The sequence below is a fragment of the Nomascus leucogenys genome, chromosome 24 (genome assembly GCF_006542625.1).
Source record: "Nomascus leucogenys isolate Asia chromosome 24, Asia_NLE_v1, whole genome shotgun sequence".
NCBI classification, from domain to species: domain Eukaryota; kingdom Metazoa; phylum Chordata; class Mammalia; order Primates; family Hylobatidae; genus Nomascus; species Nomascus leucogenys.
In genome coordinates, this window is record NC_044404.1 from 12,776,248 (window position 1) to 12,788,010 (window position 11,763).

Below are 11,763 nucleotides of genomic sequence, written 5' to 3' on the forward strand. Positions count from 1 at the left end.
GCATAAGTGTTAGCAGTATGGCATCTGAATCCACACTTGCCTGGGAGAGCTGGCCTCAAGTGAGGCATGCTCAGTCTCACGGGCCAACTTGACTGGGGTGTGGTTCCCAGGCAAAGCTGTTCAGCATCCCTGGCAGTAGCTGGTGGAGCCCTGTCTCCAAGGCTTGGTGCCGCTGTGGTGCAGGGCTGAGCTGATAAGCTTTTCCTCCATTTCTCTTCCTGACAGATGGCTTGAAACCCCTCCTTCCTGTGTCTGTGCGGAGTCAGATAGACATGCTGGTCCCGCGCCAGTGCTTCTCCCTCAACTATGACCTGAATTGTGACAAGCTGTGTGCTGACTTTCAGGAAGACATTGAGTTCCATTTCTCTCTCGGATGGACCATGCTGGTGAATAGGTTCCTGGGCCCCAAGAACAGCTGTCGGGCCTTGATGGGCTACAATGACCAGGCAAGCAAAGTTCCTCACCTCAAGGGCATTGTGGGGGGTCAGTCTGTACCCCACCTCCAGACACAGGAACCATTCTAAAATGGAGGTTCCCTAAGGTCAGCAGCTGTGGTGGTGTGCCCCACCACACAGTACACCACAGACAGAATTTTTACTACTGATTGGCCTGGATTTGTTCTAAGCAGTGATATTTGTGAAATGACAGATGCTAGTATTTTTCTCTAATACACATTAAAGTAAGTATGTAACTATTAAAAATAGATGACTTTAAAAATAACCACCTACATACAACTATTTTAAAGTTCAGATTTTAAAAAACATTCATCTCTAAACTACTTGAGTTGTCACACGTACTGCCCTCTGTACACATCCCACGCTCGGGGAAGCTGCCAGGCGGGCCAGGATGGCTCCTGCTCCCATTTTGCACGTCCCGTGGTGCTCACCTGAGGGTCTCCTCTGCTACATCCGAAGCTAGTTGTCCCCTTTTTGCCTTTTGGAAATTGAAGAGCCACTCTGTGTCCCTGTTCCCCAGACTAGGGCAACACTGAGGGTTCACATGAATGAGAGACTCAACACGTCCCCCTCACCCCTCTCATGTTTCTCTCCTCAGGTCCAGCGTCCCATCCCTCTGACGCCAGCCAACCCCAGCATGCCCCCCCTGCCACAGGGCGCGCTCACCCAGGAGGAGTTCATGGTTTCCATGGTTACCGGCCTGGCCTCCCTGACATCCAGGACCTCCATGGGCATTCTTGTTGTTGGAGGAGTGGTCAGTGACCAGTTCTGCTCGGGAAGGTGGGGGCGGAGGGCAGGTGGGTGGGGCCTGAGGGCTAAGTTCCTGCGGTGGCCCCTGCATTGGGCCACACTCCACAGTCCACTGCATACTTTCTCCTCTGTGATTGCATGGGGAGCGCTTACTCCCTCACCAAGTTTCCCTCACTTCCCGCTAGAGATGGTCCCAGACCTTCTGGCCTCAGTGGAATCAAAGGAGACATTGAAAGGGAACTCAGAGTAGAAACATGAAGGCTCCTTGGCTGGGGCCCTTCAGACGGCCCTGATAGTGATGGGCCCTAAAGGAGGGTGGGCCACAGAGTGGCTGCACTCCAGGCTGACCATGTGCTCTGCAGGTGTGGAAGGCAGTGGGCTGGCGGCTCATTGCCCTCTCCTTTGGGCTCTATGGCCTCCTCTACGTCTATGAGCGTCTGACCTGGACCACCAAGGCCAAGGAGAGGGCCTTCAAGCGCCAGTTTGTGGAGCATGCCAGCGAGAAGCTGCAGCTTGTCATCAGCTACACTGGCTCCAACTGCAGCCACCAAGTCCAGCAGTGAGTGGCCCCATCGGACCCCAGCAGGGGACTTCCTTTAGGCAGGGTCAGCCCCATCTCCCTTCCCCATCTCTCTTCCAACCTGGCCTGGAAGCCACTGGGTCCTGAGCATCGTAGACCCTGGGCCTTCAGGTGTGCAGGGCCAGCTTTGAGGCCAGTGATGGGGAGAGGGGTCTCCCAGGGACACTTTGTGTCTTGGACTGGGACGGGGTAGGCCTCTGGGCCCCTTGGTGAGGAAGAAATGGGAAGGCAAGAGATAGTCCTAGTAGGAGTTTTAGAGGTTGCCTTGAAGAGCTTGGGCTGTGGATGTAGCTTTGAAGTTTTTGAACCCAGACTGATCTTCGTGCACATCTTAGGTCAGATGGGAATCTATTGCCTAATCTGGGGTGGTAGGGATGAATATGCTCACTTCCTTTTTTTTTTATTGTGTGTGGCAGACCCTTTGCTCTAGATATTTTGCACCTAATTTATTTATTTCTCTGACTCTTGGAGGTACATGTTGTCTTTTTTTTTTTTTAATTAATTTTTTTTGCACACAAAACAATAAACATTTTCTAAAAATACATACAAAGAAAAAGATGCGTATCAAACATATTAGGAAGGTTGCACATGGGAAGACGGGGAATAGAAATGGGGAGTGGGAATTAAAGAAAATAAATGAGAGAGGGACTTTATATGGATCAGTGATAATAACTCAATCCTCTATTTGACAAAGAAGAAGGAGAAGGAAGAGGAAGAAAAAGAAAGTAGGATAAAGGATCAGAAAGGGAGGAAAATAGAAAAAATTAGAGTATGACTCCAGGGTAGACCTGTTTTGTTGTCACTGGGTTGGTTGGTTGGTTTGTCTGTTGTATTTTTCATATGTTTCGCCATGTTGGCCAGACTGGTCTCGAACTCCTAGCCCGAAGTGATCAACCTGCCTCGGCCCCCCAGACGATGGGTGGCCGGGCAGAGGCGCTCCTCACTTCCCAGACGGGGCGGCCGGGCAGAGGGGCTCCTCACTTCCCAGACGGGGCGGCCGGGCAGAGGCGCTCCTCACTTCCCAGACGGGGCGGCCGGGCAGAGGCCCTCACTTCCCAGACGGGGCGGCCGGGCAGAGGCGCTCCTCACTTCTTCCCGGACGGGGCGGCCGGGCAGAGGCGCTCCTCACTTCTTCCCGGACGGGGCGGCCGGGCAGAGGCGCTCCTCACTTCTTCCCGGACGGGGCGGCCGGGCAGAGGCGCTCCTCACTTCTTCCCGGACGGGGCGGCCGGGCAGAGGCGCTCCTCACTTCTTCCCGGACGGGGCGGCCGGGCAGAGGCGCTCCTCACTTCTTCCCGGACGGGGCGGCCGGGCAGAGGGCTCCTCACTTCCCGACGGGCGGGGCAGAGGTGCTCCTCACTTCCCAGACGGGGCGGCCGGGCAGAGGCGCTCCTCACTTCCCAGATGGGGCGGCCGGGCAGAGGTGCTCCTCACTTCTTCCCAGACGGGGCGGCCGGGCAGAGGCGCTCCTCACTTCCCAGACGGGGCGGCCGGGCAGAGGCGCTCCTCACTTCCCAGATGGGGCAGCCGGGCAGAGGCGCTCCTCACTTCCCAGACGATGGGGGCCGGGCAGAGGCGCTCCTCACTTCCCAGACGATGGGTGGCCGGAAGGTACATGTTGTCTTATAGCCATCTCCTTTTTCAAAATGAAGAAACTGAGATTTGAAAAATAGTGACGTGTCCCCTGCTACTCGGCTGATGAGCAGCAGAGTCAGGATCTCTTGTGCCCAAACCAGGGTGCACTGCTCTGTGCTGTTGCTTCTCAGGCCATGGTGATGCTGAGTGTGTTTGGTTGTTATGATTATTCATAGTCTCAGCAGGGTGTAGGAGATTCTGCCAAACCAGGCCTGGCTCAGGGCAGAGCTGCTGGCAGGGATATAGACTGGCCCAGCTGCTCTCTACTCTGGGTGGGGTAAGCCACCAGTGGCATCTTGCTCCACACACCCCAACTGGTCCCTTCTCTCTCCTCCCCAGGGAACTGTCTGGGATCTTTGCTCATCTGTGTCAGCAAGTTGACGTCACCCGGGAGAACCTGGAGCAGGAAATTGCCGCCCTGAACAAGAAAATTGAGGTTCTTGACTCACTTCAGAGCAAAGCAAAGCTGCTCAGGTGAGGCTGGCCTGCGTGGCCAAAGGTAAGGGCTCCAGGGTGCAGCCCAGGCACACTGGGGCTCAGCTGCTGGGCTTTTGTCTTGGGTGTGGACACAAACTTTTCTGGTGGGGATTTAGCTCATTCGTGTTAGATGTGTACCATAGGCTAGGCACAGTAGCTGACACCTGTAATCCCAGCACTTTGGGAGGCCGAGGCAGGTAGATCACCTGAGGTCAGGAGTTTGAGACTAGCCTGGCCAACATGGTGAAACCCCATCTCTACTAAAAATAGAAAGATTAGCTGGGCATGGTGGTGCGCACCTGTAATCCCAGCTACTCGAGAGGCCGAGGCAGGAGAATGGCTTGAACCCAGGAGGTGGAGGTTGCAGTGAGCTGAGATCATGCCATTGCACTCCAGCCTGGGTGACAAGAGCAAAACTCTGTCTCAAAAAAAAAAAAAAAGATGTGTACCACGTACCTCATGGATGGCAGATGGTGCTGGTGCTGGATGCTCAACAAGACACAGCGTCACTGCCTTCAAGGCACTTGCAGTTGAAGGCATGATGGCATCACAGTACTGCCAGACTGCAGTTCACAGTGCCCTGTGCCGAACCACAGGGCCTACAGTGCTTTACATGTGTTATTTCACTCAGTCTTCCCTATCCCTCTATTTTCTACATAGAAAAATTGGGGAACTTGTCTGGCATCTCAGAAAATGGCCAGGCTAGGAGGGGAGCCCAGGTGTACTTGGCTCCAGCAGCCCCCACACTCTGATTCTCCTTACCTGCTGCTCTTTGGACCCATGAAGAGGGCATAGCCCCCCATTTACCCACAGAGAAGCTGGTTACTTGGCTGGGGACTGGCAGAGCTGGGATTGGAACTCAGATCTCCATGGGGTCTCTGTGGAGCTTTCATTAATAATTTGCTGGAAAGAGCATCGGTCTGAGGAGTCTGGAGTCCTGGGTTCTCTCCAGCTACTCATGTTTGGCCCAAGCTCTTAACTCTCCTGTGTCTCATTATTTTCATCTGTAAAATGGGAGTAAGATTCCATGACACAGCTGCATGACTGAATGTAAAAGTGCCCTGCAAAAGTCTTCAGCCTACCCAGCTCATGATAACATCAGCACACGGGGACCCTGCAGAAGTCCTCGGCCTGCCCAGCCCATGATAGCATCAGCACATGGGGACCCTGCACTTCCTGCCCTCGCCCCTGACGTCAGAGCCTGCAGGGTGGCAGAGCCAGAGGGGAGATGCATCAGAGGGTGTCAGCTCCAACCCTCACCAGATCAGTGGGCTTTCCCTGCCCTCGACTGCGGATGTGTCCCCCCTCCCACCCCCACCTGGGGACAGCTTCTTCGTAGGGACACACTGCTTGCCCTCTGGGGACTCTCAGAAAGGGGGTATGGGGGGAACTGCTGCTTCTCAGCCACAGTGACACAGCTGAACCTGGAAAGGGTCTCCTGTCAGCACCGCAACCCCTTGCTTGGCAAGCAGGGAAACTGAGTTCCCGACAGCTCAGGGACTTGCACGTGGTCCTGGGTGAAGCAAACACAGGCCTTGAGAATCAGAAAAGCCTGACTTGTAGCTCCCTGGCTTATTAACCGCATGGCCTTGGGAAGTTATTTAACCCCTCTGGGACTCCTTTTCCCCATCTGTGAAACAGGGATAAACAACGATTGTTGGAGGATTACATAAGGGTGTGTGTCAAGTGTCCTTAGGATGGTGCCTGGTGGGTAGTCCTAATACTGCCTATCATCAGCTATCATGGTTACAAAAGAACCATTTCTTTGCAGGAATAAAGCCGGTTGGTTGGACAGTGAGCTCAACATGTTCACACACCAGTACCTGCAGCCCAGCAGATAGTGGGCACCTGAGGCGGAGCCTGCGTGGAGAGGGGCGGTGCTGCCAGCTCTGAGTGCCATGTGGGTTCCCCCAGGGGCACGTGTGGCTCCTGCCCCTGGCCACCGCCAAGAGAATGAAGCACCCAGTCTCCTACCATTTTGAGCCCTCCAGCACTACTTATTTTCCCCCACCTTTGCCTGCTGTTGCTGGAAGAGCTGGCTCATACCCCCAAAGGACACTTTTAACAACAGCTATGGACAGCATGGTACCAAGGAGTTAAGTTGAGGCTTTTTCCAGCTTTCTCTGGTTCATTTGATTGCTTGATAAGGCCTCAGGATCTCAGCATTGCACAATGCCTCATGGAAGCCTTTGAGGGTATCACGCAGACACCCCCACCTTCCTCCAGCCTGTATGTACCTGCCCTCCTTGCAGCCCAGTGCACCTGCAGGTGTAAGGGATGATTGGAGTTTCTTCCCAGAGAGTCTGTCCTGGAAGGACTGTGGCTTGTGTGTGTGTCTGTCTCGCCTGTTGGTTCAGTGCTTCATCCCATTTGCAGAGCCTCAGACACGTCTTGGTGGTGAGGCTCAGTTACCCCTGGGCTTAGGCTGAGGCGGGCCCTGTGCTAGGGGTGGTAGAAAGGATGCTGCTGAGGCAGCTGGAGGTGTGGGAGTAGCTCAGTGGGGAGGGCTGTTGGATGTATGGGGAGCTGGCAGAGCAGGTGGCGGTCACTGGGACAAGGAGGGACTTGCCTCTCTTCTCATTATTGTGTCCTTTGCTTTAGTGTCAGTCCTGGACTTGTGCAGGCCTGTTTTGTGTAGATCTGTTTTGGAAGATGGCTTGGTCTAGGTGGTTGAAGGATGTAGTAGAAGGAAGGATGGTGGAAGGTGGGTACCTTGGTGGCTAGCTGAGGTGCGTGGGCCCCACACAGGACTGCTGGAGAATGGGCCGTCCACTTGGCCTCGTTCTGCGGGGGGGCTCATGGGTCTGAGAGCCCCCACCCACTAGGCTTGATTGCAGCCCTGTTGTGCCCTTTAAGAAACATGTTTCCACCCCACCCCCAACCTTGCCCCAAGTGCCCTGGACTAAATTTCTTGTGCCAGTGACTGCAGTTGGCCAAGGGACAATGTGGAAAACCCAGTGCCCATCTTTCCACCCTCCCTGATCTCCAGAACCTTCGACTGACCTCGTCTTTATGCTGATGTTGAGTTTTGGGATTGTTACTGGTTGAAGTGGGGGCAGATGCCTGTCACCAAGGTGTTGACTGTGTGAGTAAAGCAGTTTGAGTGACAAATCCTGTGTGGCACAAGTTGGATCGCTTCCTACAAATAAGCAACACCTCTCCCAAAAAGCAGCCCACAAGGCAGGGGCCCAGCAGCCCAGCCATCACTCATCTTTGAGGAAATGAGTTGGTAGCCTCTGTGCACTGGTTGGTGGCCACATCACAGGTGATGTCCTTTTCACATACCTGCTTGTACTTAAAGCCTCAGTTTGTCCTGTTGTGTGGGGCGAAGTAATGGACTCTGCCAGGTGGACATGCTGTGGGTGGATGTTCCCGGTGTGTTCCGGGCCTGAATGGACAGGGGCCACTTCACAGCATGTCAGGGAAAATCAGTGTCACACAATTCCAATGGATTTTGCGCTCTTTTTGAAAAAAAAAAAAAAAAAAAAAAAAAAAAAAAAAAAAATTCTTTAGCGTAAACATGAATTTTTTTTCAGTGTAGCCCCTGGGGAATGAATGAAATTTTGAGCTTCAATAAGTAAATTTATACCACTGAGGGAGAGACCCTTTCTGAAAGAAGTATGGCCAAAAGCATCTTAATGCTGCTGACATTGTTCTGTTTTTATGTTCATTTGCTGAAGCGCAAGACGTGCTGACACAGTGAGTTTTCTCTGATGTATTTAAGGTGATGTTTTTGCCTGAGTTACTCCTGTATCATTGCTCATAATATTGGAAACTAAAATAAAACCTAGTTGGAAATCCTTTGTGAGATCTCTGTCTTTTCGGGTTCTTTTTTTTTTTTTTTTTGAGACGGAGTCTTGCTCTGTTGCCCAGGCTGGAGTGCAGTGGCACGTTATCTGCTCGCTGCAAGCTCCGCCTCCCGGGTTCACGCCATTCTCCTGGCTCAGCCTCCTGAGTAGCTGGGACTACAGGCGCCCGCCCGGCTAATTTTTTTGTATTTTTAGTAGAGACGGGGTTTCACTGCGTTAGCCAGGATGGTCTCGATCTCCTGACCTTGTGATCCGCCCGCCTCGGCCTCCCAAAGTGCTGGGATTACAGGCGTGAGCCACCGCGCCCGGCTCGGGTTCTTGTACAAACTCCTCTTTGACATGGCCAGCTGTATTCTGAAGTGACCATAACTTTGGGGGAAGTTCCCACTATCATCTGGCTCCTTATTCTTGGAAGGAATTTGATACTCTCAAAAGAACAAATGGTGTAACTGATCTTTAAGGATCAGGAAATCAAGACTGATTTCTTTACACATTTCTCTGTAACTCCAGACCATTTTTCACTTAAAAATTAAATGACTCACTGTTCCATCCTGCTTTGCCTTCTGAGAATTTGGTTGTGACTATTCCTTTTTTTTTTTTTTTGAGATGGAGTCACGCTCTGTCGCCCAGGCTGGAGTGCAGTGGCACGATCTTGGCTCACTGCAACCTCCGCCTCCCAGGTTCAAGCAATTCTCTGCCTCAGCCTCCCAAGCAGCTGGGATTACAGGTGCCGACCACCAGGCCTGGCTAATTTTGGTATTTTAGTAGAGACGGGGTTTCACCATCTTGGCCGTACTGGTCTCGAACTACTGACCTTGTGACCCACCTGCCTTGGTCTCCCAAACTGCTGGCATTACAGGCGTGAGCCACCGCTTTTTTTTTTTTTAAGGGTCCTCAGGAGTAGATATGGGGGTGCTTAGTTTCCCCGCCCCTACAGCTGTCCTCTCGGCTCTGGTGCTGCCCAGTGTCCGCCCTGCTCGCCCACAGAGGCCACAGCTCAGCTGGTAGCAACCTCATCCTTCCAGATTCCCAGGCTACACACTTGGGGCATCACCCTCGATGATCACCGCGGTCACACGTGCTGCACCAAATCTGTCACCTGCTGTCTTCCAAGTCTGTTGACCCTGCCCAGTTTCCTCACCTCCATCATAACCATTAGCCTGGATCCAGGTTCCTGTTCCTGCCTTGTCCCCGCCTATCCTTGCCATCTTGTGGCTGTTTCAAGGCAGCAGCCAAAGACTTTCTCAGGTAACAAAAAAAATGAATCATTACCTTTTTTTTTTGCAATCCACAAAACAAGTAGTTTCTGTCATTAACGTTACGTACAACCCACTAAATTGTTCACAACACCATCATCCCGGGTGATGAGCCATAGTTTGAAAAAGGGCCTTCTTGCCTTATGCAAATGCTGCTTAGTTATTCCCAGTCAAGGCCAGCCTCATTCCTGTGCTTTCTCTGACTACCTCATCTGTCCACTGGGGAATCTGAGAGGCTGGAAGTTTTAGCCCTCTGGTAACAATGTCCCCAATTAATCACAAAAAGTAGATAGTCAGGAATGTTCCACTGTGTCCCAAGCACTGGGGTGACAGCCCAGGCAGCTCTCTCGGAGAGCATCTGGCTCATAACATGGCTTCAGAAGCAGGGCCCTCCTCGCAGATGTCAGCTAAGTTGTTCACTGTGTCCTCAAGTGGATGGTTTCCTGTCTCTAAGTGGGACTCTTAGGCTTGAGATAAGAACAGCAAACTTTTTTGAGAGTTTAGTATGTACTAGACATTCATATGTATGAGCCCTAATCTCAAAATCCAATGGTCTATTTTCCCTAATTTTCTCAAATGAGGAAGTTCATTAATTCAGCAAAATATTTGTGCACCTACTATGTGCTAAGCATGGTTCTAGGCACTGGAGATACAGCAGTGACTAAGGTGGATAAAAATCTGCCTCTGGGGCCAGGCGTGGTGGCTCACACCTGTAATCCCAACACTTTTGGGAGGTGGGCGGATCACGAGGTCAGGAGTTCAAGACCAGCTTGGCCAACATGGTGAAACCCCATCTCTACTAAAAATACAAAAATTAGCCAGGCTTGGTGGTGTGCGCTTGTAATCCCAGCTACTAGGGAGGCTGAGGCAGGAGAATCACTTAAACCTGGGAGGTGGAGGTTGCAATGAGCCGAGATCACGCCATTGCGCTCCAGCCTGGCCATAGAGGGAGGCACCCTCTCAAAACAACAACAACAAAAATTTCACTCACTGATGAGTGACCTTTTTCAATTACAAAGAAAAACAACATACTCGCTAAACTCCCTAACATCAGGAGCCATCAGGCAAATTATCCCAAGTCTTGATTTATAAAACCAAACCCTTATGCCTCTGATTACATAGGGGACGGGTCTGACAAACATTTTTTTTTTTTTTTTTTTTTTTTGAGATAGGTTTTTGTTGGCTGGAGTGCAGTGGCGCAATCACGGCTCACTGCAGCCTTGACCTCTCAGCTCCAGTGATCCTCTCACCTTAGCCTCCCGAATAGCTGGGATTAACAGTGGGTGCCACCATGCCTGGATAATTTTTTTGTTTTTTTGTAGAAACGAGGGGTCTCACTATGTTACTCAGGCTGGTTTTGAACTCCTGATCTCAAGTGATCCTCACACCTTGGCCTCCCAAAGTGCTGGGATTATAGGTGTGAGCCACCATGGCTGGACACAAACATTCTTTTTCTTTTTTTAATTTAATTGAATTTTTTAAATAGAGAATGTATGTTGGCTGGGCGCGGTGCCTCATGCCTGTAATCCCAGCACTTCGGGAGGCTGAGGTGAGAGGATTGCTTGAGTTCATGAGTTTGAGACCAGCCTGGGCAATCTGGCAAAACCCTGTCTCTACAAAAACTACAAAAATTAGCCCAGCATGGTGGTGTGCACTGGTAGTCCCAGCTATTCCGGAGGCTGAGGTAGGAGGATCACTTGAACCCAGGAGGTGGAGGCTGTAGTGAGCCGAGATTGCATCACTGCACTCCAACCTAGGCAACAGAATGAGACCAAGTCTCAAAAATAAAAAAAAAAAAGATGGGATCTCACTGTGTTGCCCAGGCTGGCCTCTAATTCCCAAGCTCAAGTGATCCTCCTGCCTCAGCCTCCCAGAGTGCCGGAACTACAGGCATGAGCCATCACACCCAGCCAACAAACATTCTTTTCTGATAAGCAACTGCAGAACTTAAGCCAGTTTCAGCCAGCTTACAGAAGCTATGAACAACCTGGTTAGCCATTGCACATGAGCTCACCTCCTCTCATAAATATGTATATAGCTTTTCCCTCAAACCTGCTAAATGTGTATGAATACGGGCCCTTTGAGGCATAAAACCCAACCTGTCCTTTCTCTCTTGGAAGAGAGCACCTTCAGTGCATGCTGCAGACCGTCTCTTCCTGGTTTGCAAATAAGTATCAACAATAAAGTGCTCCTTTCTACTATTTAGCCACCTTGGTGATCTTTTAGACAACATTATGCGTATTTCTGCTAGGAACATTAGTGTTCAAATCTCTGTGTAGGCAGATGTTTTCATTTTTTGTAGGTAGATATCTCAGGCTGGACTTGCTGGGTCATATGGTAAATTTATGTTTAACTTCTACAGATTTTGCGAAGTGGTTATACTGTCTTGTATCCCCACCAGTAGTGAATGTGGGTTCATATATATATATATATATATATTTTTTTTTTTTTTTTTTTTTTTTTTTGAGACAGTCTTACTGTCACCCAGGCTGGAGTGCCGTGGCACAATCGTGGCTCACTGCAACCTCCACCTCCCAGGTTCAAGCCATTCTCCTGCCTCAGCCTCTCGAGTAGCTGGGATTACAGGCGCCCGCCACCACACTCAGCTAATTTTTTTCTATTTTTAATACAGACGGGGTTTCACCATGTTAGCCAGGCTGGTTTCGAATTCCTGACCTCAACTGATCCGCGCGCCTCAGCCTCCCAAAGTGCTAGGATTACAGGCGTGAGACGTCATGCCCCGCCTCATTTCATTTTTTAGAGCATCACAAACTACCTCTCCAGCTCATCTTGCTAGAGTT

General features: G+C 51.2%; 1 protein-coding gene across 7 annotated transcripts in view; it reads left to right on the top strand.

Annotated features, from left to right (window-relative positions):
* Positions 1 to 7,700, top strand: part of MFN2 (mitofusin 2) — a 33,765-nt gene extending 26,065 nt beyond the window's left edge. For 6 of the 7 annotated variants that reach the window (XM_030805947.1, XM_030805944.1, XM_030805948.1 and 3 more), the window contains 5 exons: positions 226 to 446; positions 1,054 to 1,209; positions 1,568 to 1,764; positions 3,760 to 3,894; positions 5,669 to 7,679. In XM_030805947.1, coding sequence (XP_030661807.1) covers positions 226 to 446; positions 1,054 to 1,209; positions 1,568 to 1,764; positions 3,760 to 3,894; positions 5,669 to 5,738 — 779 coding nt within the window. In that variant the 3' untranslated portion in view covers positions 5,739 to 7,679. Of the gene's footprint in view, positions 1 to 225; positions 447 to 1,053; positions 1,210 to 1,567; positions 1,765 to 3,759; positions 3,895 to 5,668 lie in introns of all 7 variants that reach the window. The other variant, XM_030805943.1, reaches the window with a different exon arrangement.
* Positions 7,701 to 11,763: the final 4,063 nt, after the last annotated feature.